The sequence below is a fragment of the Typopeltis vanoorti genome, chromosome 10 (assembly GCF_054136105.1).
Source record: "Typopeltis vanoorti isolate ZY-2024b chromosome 10, IOZ_Tvanoo_1.0, whole genome shotgun sequence".
In the NCBI taxonomy this organism is placed as follows: Eukaryota; Metazoa; Arthropoda; class Arachnida; order Uropygi; family Thelyphonidae; genus Typopeltis; species Typopeltis vanoorti.
Window position 1 is genome coordinate 86,919,646 of NC_143558.1, and position 24,238 is coordinate 86,943,883.

At 35.9% G+C, this 24,238-nt stretch overlaps 1 protein-coding gene across 2 annotated transcripts in view; it reads left to right on the forward strand.

Moving 5' to 3' along the window:
* Positions 1-24,238, forward strand: part of LOC150102568 (golgin subfamily A member 5-like) — a 358,953-nt gene that overhangs the window by 5,297 nt on the left and 329,418 nt on the right. For both annotated transcript variants that reach the window (XM_090399729.1, XM_090399728.1), the window contains exon 2: positions 12,546-13,033. In XM_090399729.1, coding sequence (XP_090255855.1) covers positions 12,550-13,033 — 484 coding nt within the window. In that variant the 5' untranslated portion in view covers positions 12,546-12,549. The remainder of the gene's footprint in view (positions 1-12,545; positions 13,034-24,238) is intronic.

A 24,238-nucleotide genomic window follows, 5' to 3' on the forward strand; every position in this document is an offset into this window, starting at 1 on the left:
ACATTTCTGCAAGACCCTTCGCTGTGAATTGTTTAACTACCTCTTCTTGTTTCTCTTTTCCCTCTTCCTTTTCTCGTTCTTCCTCTTCTGCAACATGTTGTTTCTCCAGTTTGACCAATTCTTCATTCGTCAACTCTTCAGGGACACTTACTATGAGTTGAAATATGTCGTCATCATTCATTTCAAGATTCAGATTGTTTGCTAGGCTCACTATTTCTTCACTCAATTTACGAAGTTCTTAATTTTTTTCAAAACTTCTAAAATCGTGCACAAACCTTTTTAATGTCTTTTTCCATATGCCACTTATACATTGAGAGATCACTTCGTCCCAAACTACAGCAATATTTTTAATACAGTATGCCCACAGGTATGAGACCCTTTGACACTTCTGCGCATGCCAATAGAAGGAGAATCCATTCCAATAATGGGGTAATCGATCCTTATTGTGGGACGAGTTGTTTATTACACATTGGAAAAGTAACTTCTCGTTTATGATCATTGTAGTTTTTAAAGTGGTGCCCATTTTGCATATAACAGTTGGAAAATTTTACCTATAAAGTACTTGATTTCGCGTGTTGTTGACCAATTCGTTCGTCGCCTTATTTCTTTCTTCCCTTCAACATGAATTGACTCTTCTTGGCAGTCTTCCAACGAGAGCTCTCCCTTCTGTAGTTGGACTATAGCTTGATAAATATTGAATGCTTCCAGAATTGCATGAGAGTCTGGTCATTTCTTTCAGTAGCAAAAATGGCTCCTGAAATAGTTCTCTGTAGATAATAAGCCTTAAACACTACAAGAGCTCACTAATTCATCGGTTGGATCAATGAAGTAGTGATTGGAGGGAGAAACATGACCTTGAACTTGGTGAAGATCACCGATATAAGATGGATGACCTGGAGCATTATCTAGAATTAATAAAATTTTGAATTCTTCATTTTCTTTCACACAACAGCTTTCCATTTCACTTACATTACAGTTGATTAAGGCATCCGCAAACAATTTTTGAAAGCTCGTGGATTCTCACTGTGCCATATCACAAATGGTTTCAGTTTATATCCAGTCACATTACCTCCTAACAGAATCATAATACGGTCTTTAAGAGTTTTAAAACCGGGCATAGATTTCAGCTTTTTTGTGGATGAATTGTCCACTCGAGTATTTATTTCTGAAACAAGGTCTCATCCATATTAAATATTTGCTCTGCCGAATAATTTTTCTCTATAATAATTTTATCCAATTTCTCAACAAACTCCTTGGCACCCTTCTCATCAGAAATTGCATGTTCACTATACATTTTCACTTTATGCAGTGCAAAACACTGCTTAAATCTCATGGACCAACTGGAAGAAGCGTTGAATTCGTAGTCATAATCGGGTCCTGCTTTCTCCTTCAACATGTTGAAGAGACTTAGTGCTTTAGTGATTATGGTCATAGTGAAGAGGTATGCACTTTTCTTCCAGGTCCTCTGTGCGTGATGGAAGTAGCTTTTTCAATCACTGATAGGGCCTTGTCGTTGCTTCATCACTATCGTTGAGCTTGCAACTTTGTTTCAAGATCAACTGCTCTCCTCTGTTTCTGCGACTCTTCACTAGGCTTTTTAATTGGGTGTGTAAGGGCCATGTTGCACAAAATATCACAAAATATTTAACAGTAAATACACAAATAACATATTTTTTAAACACAAAATCAACAGTGGAACTGTTGGAGCCATGTGCTGACTGCCGAGGGAGGTTGCCACTGAAATGTTGCTAAATAGAAACCTTTTTACTTTATGCTCGCTTGCACCTTGTTCGAAAGTATAGTCAAAAATATTATTTATACCGTTAGGGAATCATGGACGTATCTTTGAATGGACATAAGTTGAGGGATGACTCTTTCCTTTTAGGTTATTTCCTATATTATTTATGTAGAAATTAAACAGTAGTGATCCCAGCACTGAATCTTGCGTCTTCTAGTCAATCTGTTTTTGCCTTGATTCTCTCCTTCTATATACCACTATTTGATATCTGTCCAGCATCCACCCTCTTATCCACATAATCAGTGTGATATCCATCCTCATTTGTTCTAATTTGCAACAGAGTTCCATGTGTTATTTTGTTAAATAACACATGGAATTTTATATGTTATTTTGCATAATCCAGTAGAATCATCATGTAGCCAGTTGAATATCTTTAATTTTGATATCAGGCATGATGCCACTTTCTTTCATAATGTGATCCATATAAACGAGGGATAATATGCACCCTTTACGAAATCCATGAAATTGTATTATTACAATTTCATGGATTTTATTGTTAGGGATGGAAAATGTTATCACTGCCATATACTAGTGATGCATATGCAGAGAAGGGTATTTCAGGGAAATACCTTTCTCTCTTAATACTTATTTCAGCATAATATAGACTCTCGCTAATCTGCAATTGGGTTCATTGCAAAAGCATTATTTCTTCATGTTGGATGTGTTGGTATATATATCTGTACTTGCATACTGTCCTGTAACCCAAGTGGTACATGATTTTTTTTTTTTTTTAGGCTCATTGTTTCTGTAATCTGCAAAAATGAAAGCACAATTTTTATGGATATAAGAAAAGTATTTCTTCATAATCAAATTCCTGATTTGAACTCTCATGGGGTATACAGGATATAATGAAAGTCTACTTGAAAAAAAAGTTACATCATTACCAGCCCATGAGTGACAATTTTCCTCTAAATTAATCTGTTATTTGTCAAGACTCCAAAATGATCAGATCTTATATTTCTTCCTTCTAAGGCACTTTTTATTACATCAGTCCACTTAAAACTTGTTCTTTCTCTGGGTCTTTTTCCTGCCAACCTTTCAAAGAACACTTGTTTGCAATCTTCTTCCTGAATGCTAACAATGGCAAGTTCATTCATAATATCCTCATGTTTAATACGATACTGCCATTTGATGCCATCTGTTCACTCTTCTAATCTCTCTTAAAACTCTTGTAATATCCAGTCTTTGATCAAGTGTTTTCTTTCTAACCCAGCTTTTGGATAAAATTGGTGTGAACACTGTCTTCTATGCAACTAATTTAGTGTTTTGACTAATTTATCTCTTATTCCACATAAATTTATGCAGCTGATTTCCAACTTTATCAGCTTTACTAATTCTCTTGTCTATTTCCATATTTATTTTTCTATCTTCACTAAAAATTTTTCTCTAAATAGCTGAAATGTTTTACTTATATATATATATTGCTGATTTTCATAGCAAATTTATTACAGCAGTTATTCGGTTTAGTCATTTATTACAGCAGTTATTCGGTTTTATATCCTGCAGACTTGTACTGGATTTATTTAAAAGTATAATATTATGTGTATAAAGTAAAGGACTAAGATTAACATCACCAATTTTGATATCGGGTTTAATACCACTTTTTTCATAATGTGATCTGAATAGATTATGTGGAATCTTGTCGCACACATGATTTAATAACAAACCAATTTCCTGTGCATCACTTCTAACTGCTGACTTACAGTTTGAATTGTCTACTTATTACTCAATATAATGTCCAATTTACATGATAACATTTTGAAGGATTTCCTCTTGGCATCTTGTCTCATGCCTTTTTCCAGATCTGCAAAACTTAAATACAGATTCTTGTTATATTCCAAAGATTCTCAATTATTTGTTTTAAATTGAAAATGTGATCCTGACAACCCCCAATTCTTCCAACATGCAACAAGTGATATCCTTAATGACATGATACTCTCACTGTAGGGGGGGCCTGAATCCTCTCCCATTTGAGGGTGCAGTAGTAAAACGGTTTTGCAGGCCGGCCGCTTGGTAGTACACAGGACCGAACCAGTTAGTAACGAATCTGGAGACTTCCTGATCACAACCATGTATTTTGCCCATTTGTGACTGGAGGGAGATTAAATACTGTGGCTTCAGGGTGAACTGTTTAGGCTATGTATGGACAGGAGACTGAGTTTCCTCTATGTGGGTGGTCTGTCAGCAAGTTTGTCACCTCTCACTGCATTCCCCACTTTTTCTTTATCTCTTCCTCTCCAAACACAATGAACCACAACCCAAAGAAATGCAATTTTACTGTGACTCTCAAAAATTCTTCCACAAAAAAAGGGTTCAAAACAAAAACAAGCAAACAAAAAAAAAAATTCAAACCAAAAAAGCTTAAAAAAAACAACAGGAATCCAATCAAACAACCCATCCACACTAATTCTTACCAAAAAAAAAAAAAAGTTTCCACATACACTTCCTTAATGTCTGTGGTCAAAACAGCAATACAGTAGAATCCGGTTATTGTGATCATGGGTAGCATTATCAGTTGGCTATTGTTATCAAAATCAGTCGCTCCCAAAACACACCATTTAAAATAAATTTAAAATAATCCGTCTATTATAATTAAAGTTCTGGTTATTGTTATCAATATCCTCGAATGTTTAGCCTTTTGCATCTCAGAATTAAGAACTTGAAGAATTGATCAGGAGAAAATTTGACAAGGAACATTTGTTGAAATCTGACTTTTGAGTTACTTCTTCTAATCAAATCTTCTTTTAATCTTATGCTTCCATAAATCTTGTATCTTTCAGGTAAATGCAGGTGGATTAGTTCTTATAATCTTAATCCCCTTAATACTGTAATCTTAATCTTCCATAAATCTTAAATCTTCCATGCAAATGCAGGCAGGTATAATCACAGTCGAATTGTGATTTTTCAAGTTTATTTTCGTGCCCTCTTTCAGTAAGTGAAGTGCTTGTTACAACAGCCCTTAGCATTATTGCAGAAGCAAGTAAAAAACTTAAAGATTTATCTTTTCAAGAAAAACAAAGAATTTTTTAGTGCTATGATAAGTTGTCCAAAATGAGTGAGCATAGTGTGGCTGTACATTTAAAAATTTCATAACCACCCTTGTGTAAGATCTTAAAAAAACAGATCAAACATTGAAACTTCAGCTCTTACTAATGAGAACATGTATCGGAAGAAAACCTGATCTGGTAAGGACACTTAAGTTGAATCAGCATTAAAAATTTCGTTTAATAATGTTCGTGAAAAGAATGCTTTGATTCGTCAAAAAAGCAGAACTTGCAAAAACAACGTGCAAAGAAAATTTCACCACAACTGATGGATGGTTTAGCAGGTGGAAAAAGCATGAGCATATTGTGTACAAGCGTATTCATTGTGAAGGAAAAAAATGCTGATTTTTTTATGAGCTGATTCATGCATTAAGACTGAGGGGCCAAAAATTATTGCTGAATATTCTCCTGAGGATATTTACAATGCAGATGAAACAATGTGCACATTTTCATGCAATGCCTGAGCATACTTATTTATTTAAAAATGAAAGTACTAATGGATTTAAATCTTCAAAAGAGCAAGTGACAGTTCTTTGTTGTGTTAATATAAAAGGTGAGGAATGAGAGCTTCTAGTGATTGGAAAAAGTAAAAAATCCTCAGTGTTTTAAAGGTGTCAAAAGTTTGCCTGTTGACTACTGTTTTAGTGTAAATGCTTGGAACTAATGCCATTTTCAACAACTGGTTAGTTAAGTGGGATCTTAAATTAAAGCAAAAAATTGTCTTGTTAGTAGATAACTGTACTGTACACACAAACAATTTATCATTAAAGAATAGCAAAGTAATCTTCTTGCCTTCAAACATTACCTCGTTAATTCAACCATGTGACCAAGGCATCAACAAGCTTTTAAAGCTTATTATTGCATGGAAGTTTGTGTAAGAATTATAGCTGAATTTGATATAAAAGACCAATCTGGTGCAGTTGCAAAAAAAAAAAATTTCCCTTCTTGATGTATTGCATTTGGTAGCAATGTCTCTTATAAATGAAATTTTTGATAAAACCTCAGATGGTATGTCAAAAGAAGAATGTTGAAAATTGGTTGGATATTGATAACAATGTTGAAGTGGTGGCCACAATGATCCTGTCAGAAATATGTCAAGTGGCTTCCAATGAGAACTTTTAACTAGTAGAAGAAAGTGAACCTAATACAAGTAGAGAAGAACAAATTTTAGAAGCTCTTCCAACCAATTCCCAGAATTAGTTGGAAGAGCTTATCCAAAGTTGTTTGAAGAGTCTGTCCAAAGTTGAAAGAACTGGGAGGACCTCCATGACTTCTATTCTTCCTACCCATGGTCCGACCACTTCTTCAGTTCTTCTGATCCAAACACTTGCTCAAACTGAATAACAGAATTCAACCCCACAGGAATGAAACCTTTGAAAAATCCTCTGCTTGCCACGAACGCTGCTCAAGACCAAAACCCCAGCTTCTTTACCCATGCTGCAGCTTGAAACAGTTGCAAAAGAATCAAGCCCAAGTTAGATTTTGATAGGGCCAAATACTGCAAACTTGCCTCCTGTCCAAATGGCAGTAGATCCTTCTGGTCTCTTGCCAAGACCATTGGGTGCAACTTCTGCCAAACCAGTTACCACCAATCTCCATCCCAATGATACTGTAGCTACATCACCTAAAGAGAAGGCGAACTTACTGCATCACTCTTCTCTTCCAATTCCTGCATTTATGACCTGGGGAAAGTTCCCTCCACTCCAAGAACAGCTCACTTCATGTCTCCTATAGTTTTCCAACAGAAAGATGATACTGTAGTTACCTCATCTAAAGACAAGGCCAACTTACTGACATCACTCTTCTTTTCCAATTCCTGCATTGATGACCTGGGCAAAGTTCCCTCCACTCTACCAAGAAGGGCTTCCTTCATGTCTTCCATAGTCTTCCAACAGAAAGAAACCCAAAAAATCCTTAATAATCTGAACACAAACAAGTCATCTGGTCCTGATGGTATCCCACCTATTGTGTTAAAAAAAATTATGCCCCAATCCTGTGTCACAGGATAAACACTTATCCTGTGTCACCTCTTCAATGTATCCTATTCAACTGGCATCTACCCCACAACATGGAAACAGGCACACATTCCAGCTTATTCCAAAGAAAGGTGATAAAATTCAATGAACAAATTACTATCCAATTGCTCTCACTTCTGTCCTTTCTAAAATTATGGAGAAGGTCATCAACAATCAACTCTTGAACCACCTAGAGACATACGAACTTAATCAGTGACCTCCAGTATGGATTCTGCCACTCGTTATCTACAGCTGATCTTCTTGATTTCCCCACCCACCTCTGGACTTAGGCCATGGAGAAATTTGGAGAAACTTATGTGGTTGCTCTTGACATTTCAAAGGTGTGTGATTGGATTTGGCACAGAGCCTACTTAACAAATTCCCATCCTGTGGTCTGTCTTCCTCACTCTGCAACAGGATTGCCAACTTTCTCACTTATTTCTCACTGAGTGTAAAGGTGGACGGTTTCCTTTCCTCAGATTTCCCCACCAGTGCAGGAGTACTCCAGGATTTTGTTCTCTCTCTCTCTCTCTCTCTCTCTCTCACACTCTCTCTCACTCTCACTCACTCACTCACTCACTCTTCCTGTTGTATATAAATGACCTGCTCTCACAGACTTCCAATCCTATCCATAGTTCTTCCGATGACAGTACACTCCATTCCTCCTTTTCATTCGACAAACCTTGTAGTGCTCAAGTATTAGAATCTTCAAGCTCAAGATCTACCATGAACAGGGTCCTGACTCAGCAGATCTCCTAGCTATATCCCAGAGGGACAAGGACAACCTTGTAAACTTCAATGCCACCAAAACACAGTTCTGTCTGATCTCTTACAAGAAAGAGCTCACATTCTTCCATCTTACCTTCAGTAATACTGAGATATCCAAACATGATCAGATTTCTCTTCTTGGTCTGACTTGCACCTCCAATCTATCCTTGCACAACCACATTTCAAGTATAGCTTCTGCTGCCACCAAAAAACTTGGTATACTTTTTTTGTACAAGACACTACTTTACATCTTTACACCTGCTAACTCTGCACAAATCCCATATCTGCCCAGTCATTATTGCTCCCATATTTGGGGTGGTGTGCCAAAATCCTCTCTAAGATTGCTTGATTCTATCTAGAAGAGAACTATCTGGCTAATTAATGATCCCTCTCTTACATACCTGTTTCAATCCCTCTCTCACAAACGTTCAGGTTCTGTCTTATGCCTTTATTACAAATACTTTTGTGGATGGACAGTGCTCTGCTGAGGTGGCCACTATTATTCCTCCACTCTTTTCCAAAATCATTAAAACAAGAGCAACTGTTAACCAGCACCCTTTTACAGTCCATCTTGAAATTCACTGAACCAACTTCACTGTCTCTTCTTTCATTCATCTACTTCTGTCCTATGGAACAGTTTTCCCCCACTCTGCCTTCCCTAAAGATTACAGCCTTCAGCTGTTCACGCAAAATGTCAACAGATTCCTTCTTTCTTGTATTCCTGTTGCCCATACATGGCACTAATGTACTATAGATCTTGTGGCCTTTTGTGTGTGGATCAGATATTTAAAAAAAAAAGAATAAGCCTGCATCCAGCTTATTCTTCATCAGGCTTCCCCTTCCACATTTGGTAGTTATTTCTCAAGGATACTTGCAAAAATCTAGAGATACTGCATAATAACAATAATTATAATAATGTTAACAGGAATGGAACACTCAATAGAGAAATACTAATGTAAATCTCACATTCAGTTTTATTTCCCATTATATAGATGGGTACTATGAGCTCCACTCCATCCATCCATCCATCAGGATTGTGACCCTCTGACCAGGCCTTGTGCATTATGCAGTGTAGCCATTGTATTTAAACGTTTCTAGTAGAATATTGTCTATTGCAACTACCTTTCCATGTTTTTTGATTTCTCCATCAAGTATGGATATGTATTCCTGTTGAGTGTTTTCTACCACTGTGCAGATTCTGCTTGATCATTTAGTGATTTTTCGAAGTAATTACTCCAGACATCTAGAATATCTTTATTTTCAGTTTTCTTGTTACCTTTATCACAGATAAAGGTGACAAGCATTTCTTTTATGCATAATTCATAGTTATGTTTAATACTATAACCCACATCAATAAGAAAAAATACATTTATTAAACTTACTAATACTTTGCTGGTTTTCTCCCCAGCATCATCAGAGTACAATGATAACTGACAAACACACAGCACTAAACTAAGTAATTTTAAAAGCGATTAAAATTTTATCTGATATCATATGTCCTTAAATGGCTCTCTGGGTTGGATAACCACAAAGTTAATTTAGAGAAATCCAGCTATTATGTCTTAAAATGATAGTACCTCAACAAGTACGGTTGCATTAATTTACCAATTAATGCAACCATACTTGTTGAGGTCAGGAGTGCTTCTAGCTGATGCGGATTCTAAGAATAGCCTCTCGGACCTGTAACAACTTTTAATGTAATATAGATGTTTTCTCCATCAGATCCTATGTAAAGGAGTATCCAGAGCATGTTCTGCCAATCCCATTTGCCATAATGATGATCTTGAATGTAATTTTTATGTTCTTCAAAGTAGATGTTAACTGATTTACCAGTCTGTCCAAAGTAGGCTTAACTGCTGGGATAAGGAATTTTATACACTCCAGGATGTTCAAGAGGATGTAGTAAGTCTTTAAGATAACATATGAAAGTAGCTACCTGAATGAAAGGTTTGAAAATAGTATGGAGATTAGATCATATTTGTAGAGGTAGGCAGTCATGTGTGCATGCACCCTTGTGATGAGGAATATGAGAATGAGAAAGATGAAAATACTGAATGCAGTTACCCAAGTCTCATTAACAAATGGGACATTGCTCTTTGAACGATGCAAGGATACCTGCAGGCCTAAAAGAATATTGCAGTGTATCTATAATAATGCCAGAAGCATCAGGAACAAGAGTGAGTTTTTGGCATTGGTTAACTTGATTTGGCCAAAAATTATAGACATTAGTGAGACTTCATTGAGGGGTTAATTGAGGGAACAGGATGGCTGGGAGGCAGGGAGTAGTGATCTGTGAAGAATTGTAGCCTGCATGAGAAGTTCAGCAGGAAAGTATGGTTGAAGGGATCAGTGTATTTGATTTCTGGTGTAAAATATGAGCTAACAGCAGAAAATATGTAGTTAGTTGGTGATATAATTTGGGGAGAGGTTAAAACAGGTGACAGGTGATGTTGATGACAGGTATTGACAAATTAACTCAGTGAGTGTAGGACAAGTAATTATTGTGGGAGACTTCAGTTATTGGATAATAGATTGGAAGGAGAAAATAGCACATGAAGCAAAGGAAATGAAATTTATTTAGTTACTGAGATACATTTATCTAAAACAGCATGTGAAAAAAAGGGACCAGGGATTTTAATGTGTTGAATTTGAATCTCTTATACATCAGAAGATTTGTTAACTAAAGTAACTTAACACTGTCGCCAAATAAGGGTTATCATGCATTCTTGGCCTTGGGGATATAAAGCATGTTGAATTTTCAAGTAACAAAAGTATATATGAAACTATAGAACTGGTGATTATGACATACTTAGGAGATGGCTTGATGGAGAATCATCACATAAGAAATTATAAGAAAAGGATGATAGCAAAAATTATGGAGAAATTGGAAAGGATGTTGGCCCAATGGATTGAACATGAAAATCAACATTCTGTTCCAGGTCTATAGCATTCAAATCATCAAACAAACGAAAAGTTTGTTTGATGATTTGAATGCTATAGACCCTGATCCTAAAGTGCAATCTTTTGCTGCAAGTGCTGGGTGGTTTGAACGTTTCAAGGTGCGACCTGGATTCCATAATCTCAAGCTGACTGGCAAGGTTGCAGGAGCTGATGTTGTTGCTGCTGAGAACTTTCCAGCAAAATTTCGAAGTCTAATTCAGGAACATGGTTATTGCCTCAGCAAGTGTTCAATCTCGACGAAACGGGGGGTTGTTCTGGAAGCATATGCCTAGTAGAACATTTCTATTGGTGCAAGAAAAGAGGGTCCCCAGGTTTTGAAGCTTCCAAGGACCGTCTCGCTTTACTGTTAGGAGGAAATGCATCTGGAGATCATAAAACTACTGATGGTTTATCACTCCGAAAACCTGATGTCTGCATGGTTAGCCTAGGCTATGTGCTTCGCAACCATATGCCTGGGAAAGGAGTGTCCTGGGTTCGATTCTCATTGCTAACGTGAGGAGCTTAAGGATCTTTCTCAGACATAGCCATGTTAGCCAGACATGGACAGCAGGGTTTTTCTCCCCAGTTTATCTGGGGTTTTTCCTCCCACAAGCAGGCCAACCGACCCCGTGAACACATATGGATTACAGTCAGGAATACTTAAGACCCAGCCATAGGCCTGATTTATCAGCTATGCAGGTCCTGAGCCCGCATAAAATTTGGGGGAATTGAGATGGTGCCGTACTTCCTTGGAAAAGGGGCCTCACAGCTGTTATATCATCATACAATAAATAAAATTCCAAAAACCCATGCACACTCAAGAGCTACTCAAAGGAGGATTTGCCTGTTGTATGACTGTCAAATAAAAAAGCATGAATTACCGGAGCTGTGTTTGAGTCCTACTTTTGCAATGAACTGCGTTGTGAATTGAAGGCTTATTGTGACAGGATAAATGTACCCTTCAAAATTCTTTTCTTCTGGACAGTGCACCAGACATCCTCCAAGCGTCACTGAAATTGATGAGAATATCAGTTATTTTTCTGCCACCAAACACAACATCCTCTCATTTCAAGCTACATGTACTGACAGTGAAGATAAAATTTCAGTGAAAGAATTTTGGAAGAAATATGATATAAAAATGGCAATTGACAACATTGGAGAGCATGGGCAGAAGTTAAGCAGCCCTGCATGAAGGGAGTTTGACAGCTTTCAAAAAAACAAATGACTGAATTTTTTAAATGCATTGACAGTGCCATCAGAATAATTGAAGAAAATGATCCTAATGTGACTAGAAGTGCCAAAGTTGCGAGAGAAATTCAGAATTCTTTGACTTGCTACAAAGAACTTTATAGAGAGAGGATGAATGCTACCCATCAGCTGAGTCTCGACTGTTTCATTAAAAAAGTTGAAGATCATCAACCTATCATCCCAGGGACTTCATGAGATCAAAAGAGTGATGATCCAGACTCACCAGACCCAGTCCATTCATTATCTGATTAATTAAATTAATTAAATTCATTCATCCAGCCATTCATTCATTAAAATTTGTGTAATTTGTTTATAAGTTTAAATAATTCATTCATTAAAATTTCTTTTGCTCACTGGTGTCAAGTTTTCATTTTTTTTATCCTTCTGAAGGATAAAAATAACCTTCGCCCATGCTAAATTCAACTCACTTTACGCGATTATTTCATAGAACCAATTAATTGCGTAAAGTGAGGGACACATGTATAAGCTATATGTTTGTTCTAATCATTTGCCAATTTGATTGCTATCATATTGAACACTGATACAGTTTACACTTCATTTTTGCAAGTAACACAGACCAAACATTCTTGTCAGTTAGTCAGGCGACATTCATTAGAGATATTTACTTGAAATAGATTTCACACTATTATGATCTAGGAATGTAAATATTTGTTATCTCTTTCTTAATGCATTTCTTTCAGAATTCAGTTATTTATTTTTAACTGTCTGTAGAAAAATGTCATGGCTATCAGGAATAGCTGGAAAAGCAGAAGAATTGCTGAACCGTGTGGACCAGACAGCTGCCCTTGCTCTTCAGAAAGATCACAGTGAAGGTAGTGTATCATCTTCCAGTCTGGACAGTGTTCTTCAGTCATCACTTTGGGTGCCATCACCAAAAAAATTACCGGATTCTTCATTAAAATCTAATGTCTTATCACCTCTCTATATAAAATCATCTAATTCAAAACCATTACAAGGGCATCATTCTAGACAGTTATTAAGAAAGAAAGAGGACAGCGATGAAGAATTGTTAAAATTTTTAAATAGTAAAGACACAGTCCTTTGTGATTCAAGCACTGGATTAATTCCAAATCTTAAAAATAGTGACATATTTACAATGTCTCCCTTGGGAAATATGGAGCTTCGACACATTGAATGTTTGGAGCATTCTAATTCAGCGATGCATGAAGCAAGATTAGAAGGTGAAATGATTCTTAAAGGTAAATAATTTTCAATTAATTATTTTTACCTATTCTTACCTTTAATATCAGATTAAATGAATCTCATCTTTATCAGATCTCTGATAAAAATAATATTCCAGTTCTTTGACTTGATACAAAGAACTGGAATCTTAACTCTAATTTTTATTCTTTTTCTCGTATAGATATCTTATAACATACTTGGCATCCAAGAAATAGGTACTTTGCTTCTTCATATACTTCCAAAATGCCATCCACATTGAGAAGATAAATAACATTTCATGTTTGTAGATTTCTGTTGTGATCTGTTATGCATTTAGCAGTTCTTTATGATCACTTTCTATTTACTAACATAATCATGCTACTACAATGTAATGTTCGTACTTTATTTGTACTTTGGTCATTCATCTTCTTAATGAGTGACCAAAGAGCCAATTATTATTATACTTATTATTATACTTATATATTATTATTATTAGCATTAATATAAAACACTATCTCTTCACATCCTTAAGAACAAGATTAGAAATCACTTAAAAACTATATAATGGTGATCTCAAATATAGGCGATATCCAATCAGACAATATAAACTTCAAGGTCTTGGACTCTTTGAAGAAATGGTCAGACGACATTTCTACCAATACCGACTTCACTATCATACACACAAACATAAGAAGTATAAAAAAACACTGGTTTACATTGATAACACTGCTCAACTACCACCATGACAAACATAGATGCGCTAATATTGACTAAAGTTGCAATAAATGACACAGAAATTTATGCATACAACATTAATAATTACCAAACCTACAACTTATGTAGACCAAACAAAAGAGAAGGTGGTATCATGGCATTTATCAAAGAAAAATACAATGTGACTGAAAAACAAACTCATTTCGAACATGCAGAAACACTAATTTTGGAAATCGCAAATAGCCACAAACATAGTATCAAATACACAATGAACATAATATACAGATCCCTAGATAATAATCCGCTCAGCTTTCTTCAGAAGTTAGAAGTTAGAAGCATGGCTAAGTGGCGTCGAATCCCCGTATAACACATAGGCTCATCCTAATAGGAGACATTAATATAAATATTCTTGACCACGCTTCTTCAACCACTAACACATACCTTGACATACTAAGTCAGTACAACATAAACCCTGCCATTAACTCCCCGACAAGAGAAGAAATACTCAACAATTCACTAACACAATCATGCATTGATCATATCAACATATGGGCTCCCATCCATACATATACATCATCAGTAATTCACATCAAAATTGCCAATCACTACTTTGTCTCAACTTCGTTTTATTATGTTACCTACCCCCCCCCCCCATCCCACCGCCACAAAAGTCGATAAAACTCAATCATATTAAAGAGCATTGTCGATAACAATGTAAAAAATACAGACTGGAATTGCCTACTTAAAATAAATGATCCTGTAACATTATATGAGAATTTCCAACTAAAGTTCATAGAAATATACAAAAAAGCAACAAAGCCTACACAAATGAGGTGACAAACAGACAACAATTCATGGATAAATGGTGGCATACTAAATAGTATTACTGTAAAAGAAAATCTATGGAAAAAACTAAAAAAGTCACCCAGTAACACACATTTACAAACCTTATACCAAAACACAAGAAATCAACTAACAACAAAAATTCATAGGGCATAAAGACCCTACTATTTCCAAAAATTCATGGAATATAACGACAACATGAAGCAAACATGGGCTACACTCAACGAATTAGCAACTCGAAAAAAGAAAACTTCAGCACAAGATTTTATTGCAAAAAAGTTTTGGTCAGGACATACGAATACGAGAAAGAAGAAACACCACTTGCCGACGCTGGTTAAGCGAGTTGACAGTTTCTGAAGAACTAGCAGACCCATTCAACCATGACTTCACAAACAATATGACACAACTGAAAAAAGACAATCTATCAATAATCAACAAAAAACTATCGACACAAAATCCACAACAAATTATGTATTTTCCACCCATAACAAAACAGGAACTGAAAGAAGCACTCTTACAACTGAAACCAAAGACCACTCCAGGATATATCTTTTGATACTATTATCAGATCCAACACTCTCAAACTCCTTGTTCCCTCTTTAACGTTTCATGTAATTATCCCTTTGCAACTATATGAATTCCATTTCCATCTTGTCATGCACTTTCCTCCCTCCAATCCCCATAATGATTATTTGGCCTGCACACTCATTGTGCTAATCTGCCGATACATGGTATCTACATCATCCTGTGGCCTCTGGTCTATAGCAGTACATATTTTGTTCATTTGGCCTCTATCTCATGCCATACAATCTCGAACGAACCATCTCCCCAGACCGAAAATTCTCTTTAACTTCTAATTTTGGTGGTTGTAATTCTTCAGCTATCATCAGCAAAACCCCACCACTTCCTGTCCTATTCCCTCTATCTTTCCTGAAAATAAAGTATCCTTTCTAGCCTATCTTTATATCATTTTCTGTCATCTAGGTCTCCTTGATGCCTGTAATTCTTGGCCAAGTCGAGTTGACCAATTTCAAAAACTCTGCCTTTTTCTGATACGTCTGCATTTGTGCACATGCATTTCAACATTCTCTTGTACCCACGGTCACCCTTATGTAATGTCATTACCATGGCATTCGAATTGGTACCTGTGAAATCGCATTCATCATTGCATAATCATTACTGTACATGTGCTCATTTATCCAGGGGGGGGGCAGACGCATGCTTGATTGTCTCCCACCTGCAGTATCTCTAGTTTTCCTGGTTTTGCACTTCCAGACTCTGACTAAACGATACTTTCTCCAAACCTCTAATTTCAAAAAACCATTTAAATCTAGTCCATCAGTCATAAGTCCTTTCGTCCATTAAATTCACTCCATACATCAATAAACTGCATACCATTCCTTCTGCACAATCTTCTCATTAGCAATCATGGCCCTCTTTTCTACTCTGTCTTATCATAAAAACTGTGAGCAGACTCACAATTTTTAACTCCTTACTCTTCATTTTCACTTCTTTCCACAACATTTTAATATCTTATCTCATTGCATATTTCTTCCCTTTCAAATCATTTGTTCCTGCCATAACAATTATCACTTTCACTTCTTCCTTCTGAATACTAACAGCTTCAGTAACATCCTTAATTTTCACACCTGAGAAACATGCTGTCATCATTTGTTCATTAAGTATAATGCCTATCATCGAATCTTCATACAATACCTTCTACTTATTTCCAGTTCCTTGTACTTTCATACTTTCCAAATTCACTTTTTCTGGTTTCTGTTATCTTTCACTATTATATCGCTGTGTTTAGTATTACTTTCAAGCCTCCATGGTGTTTGGCTCATCGTAGAAAGTTAAAACTCAGAGATCACAATGACTTCATATCTTGCCTTGAAGACATTCATCATTTAAGCAATTGTCACCCACTCAAGCAGTGCATTCTGGTCATTTGCCACCTGCTATTCAATAAATCTCCTTTTCCATTCCTTACTCACATGACCTTTACTTTTTTCCAAGGATGACCTTTTATTCTCCCATCATTCATTACCCTGTGCATTAATTCTCCTGTATCTTTCTGATAGATTCCTCTCACCAACTTATATGTCTCAATCATATTACCTCTCAGCCTCCTGTTTACCAAGCTCTGCATTATTATTATTTTATCTCTTATTATTTTATATATATAAAATAATAAGGGATTTTTATCCCCTTAATTCAATTAACTTCGCCAGAAAAAAAAAAAATAGCCGTTTGGCATCTTAGTTATAATATATCGGCACACCTTTCTGGCATTTGTATAGTGAAGGTATGTAAGTTCTTTTCACTTAAACTTGGATATCATCCAGGTCTACCTACTCACTGATGAGACCTCAAAAAAAGGTTGAAACTGGTCTGGGTAGTGACCTCTCCTCATAATGTAAGGCAGTATTACATCTCCTAGGAGCTGTGTTTTACATTATGAGAAAATATCAAGTATAGTGAGGGAGCTTGCTCCACCTTGCTTCAAGTTGCCTTGGTGTTGTACTACCAGGTGTTCACTTACGCTTGGATTCGCCGATAGTTCTATGGCATGAAACTCTTAGATCATAGTTTTCGATCTCAGAGTTTTGCATACTGGCTGTAAAATAATAAGGGATTTTTATCCCTTTAATTTAAGAAACCTTATTGTGTTTTGTTATCAAGTGTTGTCGAATGAGTGCATGAAACCTGCGAAACTCCGACATTTAGAAACTAAACATTGTGATGTGAAAAATAATCTAATTGAATTTTTTCAATGATGCTTAGGGACATTAAATCATGGGAAAGATATAGTTTCGGCCATGGGTTCCATTAATAGCAAGGCACTGGAAGCATCCTATCTCTTAAGTTTGTGCATAGCGAAAACAAGGGAACCTCATTCTATCTGGGAAAATTTGCTACTTCTAGCTATAAAAGATGTGGTAAAAACGATGTTTGGCAACAAGTTACTGAAAGATGTTGATTTGATTCCTCTTTCAAATGACACTGTCTGTCGCAGAATTAATGATTTGGCAGGTGACGTAGAATCTCAGTTAATCAAAAGAGTTAAGAAGAGCCCTTATATGCGTTACAAATAGACGAGACTACTGATGTTATAAGTGATGTGCAGTTAATCTGCTACATAAGATATGTGAATGATAACAACATTTATGAAGAAGGAAGATGATGATGATGAGAAATTTGCCATCCCAAACAACTGGAGAAGAAATATTTCACACTCTCAATAATTACATAATACACAAAGGGATCCAGTGGGAAAAATGTATAGGCTTCTGTTTGGATGGAGCTTGCACCCTTACAGGCAGGCAGGCATAGTGGGGTTGTTTCTATGGTCAAGGAAGTAGCTCCAGATGTGAATTGGGTACATTGTTTCATACATAGGGAAGCATTAGCCTCCAAAGGAATGCCACCAGAATTTAAAAGTGTGCTATATAATGCTGTAAAGCTAGTTAATTTTATTAAAACTCTACCATTAAATAACAGGTTATTTTCAGTACTCTGTGATGAAATGGGTAGTGCATATATACAACTTTTGCTTCATTCTGAAATTTGCTGGCTTTCCAGCTGCAAAGTACTAACAAGGTTATTTCATTTAAAGCATGAAGTTTTATTATTTGTAAATGAATGTAATTCTGATTTTGCATCACTCCTTGTTGACAAAGCATGGTTATCAACACTATCCTTTCAGACATTTTTTTGATGAAATTAAATGAACTAAATCTCTCCCATCAGGGAAATTCTTTAACTGTTCTTGATGGCAATGACAAAATAAAGGTATTCGAGAAAAAACTGGTTTTGTGGATTAATTACGTAAAAGACAGACAATTTACACCTTATCCAACATTGGAATCCTTTTTAGTGGAAAATTATATTTTTGTTGATTCGGAGTTTCTGGAAAGGGTTTGTGACCACCTCAAAAATCTGAAACGGAATTTTGAAACATATTTTCCAAATAACTTTTATAAGAAATTTCTGTGGTTTCGCGATCCATTTCAGGCTTGCAGTCATGAGAATGACCTTTCGTTATCGAAAAAAGAACAGTTAATTGAGCTTTCAAGTGACAGTGGACTTAAAATGTAATTCCATGATCTTGGTTTGGCTCGATTTTGGATCTCTCCTTCAGTGAGAAGTGAATTTCCCGAAGAAGCATTGAAAATCATCATGCAGTTCTCTACAACCTCTCTTTGTGAGAAAGGATTTCCATCGCTCCTTCAAATAAAAACGTGGCCGTCCGGTAGCATCCTCTAGCAAGAAGGTTGCAGCAGAGGAGCAGCTCTTCTCCATGTGTGCTTTCTCTCGGTGTGTCGCCTCTGTTATTCTTAAACCAGTTCATTCCATGATGTCATTGAACCACTCTCTAGTTGGTCTTCCACATCTTCTCTTTCCCTCAACTTTCCCTTGTAATATAGTTCTTGTCAGGTGTCCCGAAGAACCTCTCAGAAGATGTCCTACAAATCTGGTCTTTCTTTGCATAATATCTTGAGCAGTGATCTTTCCATCCCAGCTCTTCTTAAAACTTCTTGATTTGATATTCTCTCTGTATAGCTAATCTTTTTCATCTTTTTATAATACCACATTTCCGATGCTTTAATTTTTTTCCATATCTCTCTTTCTGAGTGTCCATGACTCACTTCCATAACTTGCAATACTCCAAACTGTTGCTTTAACTATTTCAAATCTAACACCTATTTTAATATTCTTGTTTATTAAAATTCTCTTCATTTCCATAAATGCTGATTTAGCTTTGCCTATTCTATTTCTAATGTCCAACTCTGAAGTTCCTTTCTCTGAGATCCAGCTACTGAAATATTGAAATCTTTCCACTTCTAAAATCTTTCCTCTACATCTTATCTTTACATTATATTATATTTTTCTGCCAATTATCATTATCTTAGTCTTATTTGTGTTAATTCTTAGTACGTACTGTTTACAGGAGTTTTCAATTCTTTGAACAATTTGTTGTAATCCATTTTCACTTTCTGCCATCACCACGACATCATCCGCATATCTTAAGTTATTAATGATTCTTCCATTTAGTTTTATTCCTTCTACATCCTCAAGTGCCTCTCTAAGCATCTGTTCATTATAAAGGTTAAACAATAATGGTGATAACTTGCATCCTTGTCTAACTCCTCTCTCTCCACCATGAATTCTCTTGTTTTCTCTCCATTTACACATACTGACGCTGTTTATGTCCAATATCATCTCTTTAAAATTTCCAAGGCATAAGAGTCAATATCAATATTTTCTAGAATCTCAAAAAGCTTTTTATGTTTCACTGTATCAAATGCCTTTTCAAAGTCTAGAAATCCCAAAAACAACTTTCCACCATGGTTTAGTGTTTTCTCTCCAATAATTCTTAGACAAGTTATAGCCTCTCTAGTTCCTCTGTTGGTTCGGAATCCAAACTGTTCCTCATTCATTTCTTTTTCTGTTTTACTATTAATTCTCTCCAAAATTATTTGTGCCAGAATTTTTGCTGTGTGAGTTATAAGACTTATCGTTCTAAAATTGCTACGGTTTAAAACTCCCATCTTTTTAGGAATGGGGATAAAAATTGATCTTCTAAACTCCTCTGGTAAATCTTGTCCCTCATAAATTCTGTTAATAATTTGCCATAACACTTCCATGCCTTTTTCACCTATATTTTTTATAAGTTCTATCTGTATACCATCTATTCCATGGGATTTTGATTTTCCTTCTTTCATCTTTTGAATTGCAAGAATTCAATTCCTCTCTCATGATGCCTCTGCCCTTTATTCTTTTTCATTTGATTTTCTCCTCTTTCTCTGTCTTCATAAAGTTTACTTACATATTCTTCCCATCTCTGTAATATCTTCTCTTTTTCTATCAGAATTTCACCTCTTTCATTCTTGACTGCTCCAGTCCTTTGCATCTTTCTCCTTCCTTTATATTAATGTTTTTATAAACACCTTTTATGTCATTTCTTTCTGCCTTTGCATCTTCATTTATTTCATCTAACCACTCTTCCTTTTTGATTCTTATCTTCTTATCTCTCTCTCTTTGTATCTCCATACTCACGTCTTTATACTGCTTTTTTTCCTCCTCTGTTTTACTGTTAACAAACTTTCTTCTTTGTGTTATTTTCCTCAAAATATTTTCCGTTATCCATGGTTTCTTTCTTTTCTCTCTTTCTTCTTCTTTTTTGGCTAAATGTAATTCTGTAGCAGTAATTATGCTTTCCTTCAGAATCTTCCATTTTTCACTTACATCATCACTTTCTTGTATATTTCTCTCATTCATTTCTTCCTCTACTTTCTTTGCGAATTAATTCACCGTATTTGGTATTTTCAGCTGCTCTATGTTCCATGATTTGTTTTGTTTCCTTGTAGTTACTTTTTTTAGATTAATTTTCATCTTATTTGATAGCAATATTACAGTCTGCTCCTCAATATGTTGTCACATCTTTTATAATGTTTCTATATATTTTGTTTATCAAACCATAATCTATCTGATTTCTTCTACTATTTATATCCTCCCCTGGGGCTTTCCACATATACAATCTTTTTGGATGTTTCTTAAACCAATTGTTCATAATTGCCAAATCATGTTTTCTACAGAAATCCAACAGCATATCTCCTCTTTCATTTCTCACTCCCAATCCATATAGCCCAACAATATCTTCCTCCCCTCTTCTTCCGCTTTTTGCATTCTTATCGCCCTGTATTATAATTATGTCTTTTGTTTCTTTACATTTCAAACCCTGTTCTATATTGCCATAAACTCTCTCTACTTTCTCCTCCTCATAATCACAAGTAGGCAACTATATCTGTATGAGTAAATATTTCTTGCTTTTGCTTTCATCTTTACCACCAAAACTCTGTCTGAGATTTGCCAGTAGCCTTCTACACATCCTGCCACTCGTTTATTTAATATTATACCAACACCTGCTTGATGTTGCTCTTCCCCTCCTGAGTAAATTATTCTCATTCCATCCTCTGTTCTAAAATCTCCTTTTTCTTTCCATCTCACCTCAGCCATTCCCAGAACATCTATTTTCAATCTTAGCATCTCCAACTTTACAATCTCCAATCTTTCAGTTAAGTAAGGTATTCACATTCCAAGATCCAATGTGAAAATTACTTTTAGCCCCTTTTCCACATGAATATGTTCCATTTTCCTCTTCTCCACTTCCCAGAGGCTTTAGTAAAGATGATTCATATGACTGACATGCATCTGGTCAATATCCACATTGGAACAAGTGACCTCCCTGGTAGTCAATTGCGCAGTTCTGGACCGAGGAGTCCCATCCTGAACCGTGCATCGCTCGTCATTTTGATCCTTGCTGCTCATCCATACTAGGGTAAAGTACCTCGGGCACACCACTCCCGTACTCACTAAAGTGAGCCCTTGAGGAACAAATAAAAATTCAAATAAAAACAAAATACAGAAATCGTCTTCGTGTGTGTGCCGATCTTTGACTGAATTTGACCAATATCGAGCTGGATATCCAGCAACTCTGCCAGGGCTGAGAAGCTCAACCACCTCATTAAAAGTGAGTAGTAATATAATTAGACCATATTATTTATTTGTTTAATAAAAATTAAAACTTTGTTCAATGATGATACACTTTTAATCGTTTACTTCCAATTTAATTATGTTTCCATATGTATTCAAAACGTGCTTTTAGATTTATTATGTTATAAATGGCACGGTTTTTCTGAAATGTTGGTAATTCCTACTTAGGTTTTTAAAAAAATTATGAAAAGTCAAAATGACATAAAAAAAAAAAAAAAAAAAAATCGGCTAACGCCTGTTTGTTCCCATATAGGAAGTAGGCACGGTCGTTTACTCTATCTAACTTTTTTTGGAGACTGAGTGGGCAGTTCGATCTCCACTGGTAGCCAATCAGAGAGATAGCTGGCCCAAGGCTATCACTGATTCATCGGTATGCAGTGAAGAAGGCAGCAAGCTAGTGCCACCATCTCATGGTCCCTAACACAATATTTTTAATGTCTGAAAATAGTGTGGGTTCGACGGTTGATTTTCTTGAGTTTACGGGACGAAAAACCCGAGTTTCCAGGAGAAAAAACCCGCTAGCCTGTGCCAGAGATCAACTCACCCGGGAACCGGTTGAAAAAAAGGCTTGGAAAAATTTCCTCTAGTCGGCAACTAGATTTGAACCACCAAATCTTTTCTTCATATGGTCAAGTGCCGTAGAATGCAAACGCCACTTCTACTGAGCTACACAGATGACATTGTTGAAGTCTATTTCATCACTCAGTTGCTGTTTTATAGACAGTAAGGCAAGATTTCTTAAACACACCAAAAAAGTGCCACCCAGGGCAGATCACCCCCCCCCACCCCTCCCAGCTATGCCTCTGTAATAGTGGTCTGTAGAATTGTTTTCAGCATTTTATTGGTCCTTGGCCTTAGAAAGGTTGAGAAACGCTGGTCTAAATCATGGGTGTCCAACCTTTTGGCTTGCCTGGGCCACATTGAGTGAAGAGGAATTGTCTTAGGCATATAAAATGTATAATGTAGTTAATGTATATAAGTAACAAAACTTCCTTTTAAATTTTTTATTATAACATTTAAAAAAAGAGAGCAGCATAAACACAAAACTAGTGAGATATTTGACTCTGTTTATGAAATCAATGCATCAATGTCTGGTTTGATGGAAGTGGTTGCAATTCGTAGTGAGCTCTCAAGGTTCTCATCAGAAATTTTTTTACCTGACTTTACTTTTCATATGCATTTCAACTATTTCTTGGAAATAGTTGTTAACAAACGTACGTACTACCAAAACGCAATGACATGAATAAAACTTGATTATGAAGCAAAGAATATTTATCTCTGGGAAGGTTTCAAATTTTTCTTTAAGTTGAATATCTGATTGCAACTCTATCCATTCCATTTGAAACTTCGAAGGTAATGCATTTATGTCGACTGAAAATGGAGTTGCACATATACAAAAAAAAAAATGATAATTTTTTCTGATATCATGAACCTATTCTCAAATTCCTGTATCAAAACGGAAAGAAAGACAGCATATTTTTCACATCACATAATAATGTTAAAAGTTTAAGATCTTATAGGGCTGCATTACTAACAGTCCAGGGCTGCACATGGCCCATGGGCTGCAGGTTGGAAATCCCTGGTCTAAACACTTCCCATTTCTTGAACTGTCATCCTGCTGTCCTCCTTCCTGTTGTTATTCAATACTATTCCTAGTCCTCTGCATGAAATACACTAACAAAATACTCATTGAACACTTCTACTACATTTTCAGCAGATGTGACCAATGTTCCATCTCAAGCGACTGAGGTCAAGTCTTCCATATTTACTCTTTCTTTTAGTTGACATAACTGTAAAATGCTTTAGCTTTTTCTATACATGTTGTAATTTCACGGTATGATATGAACACAGATGGATAAGAAAATAACTATTTATTAACTTAGAAGCTAATATTTCACTGGTATTATATCCAGCATCTTCAGAGCACACAACACAAAGTTTGTTACAAAAGCAAGACAACCACAATCTGGTATAACAGTGGGGCTAGTATAAGTAATTGCAGCATGCAACACAAGACTAAAGTCCTAATATGGTGCCATCTAGGTTAAAAAAAAAAAAAAAAAAAAAAAAAAAAAAAATTTTGAAATAGTAGTCCAAATGATAGTCTTAGAAAGTCTTCATCTGCCTCA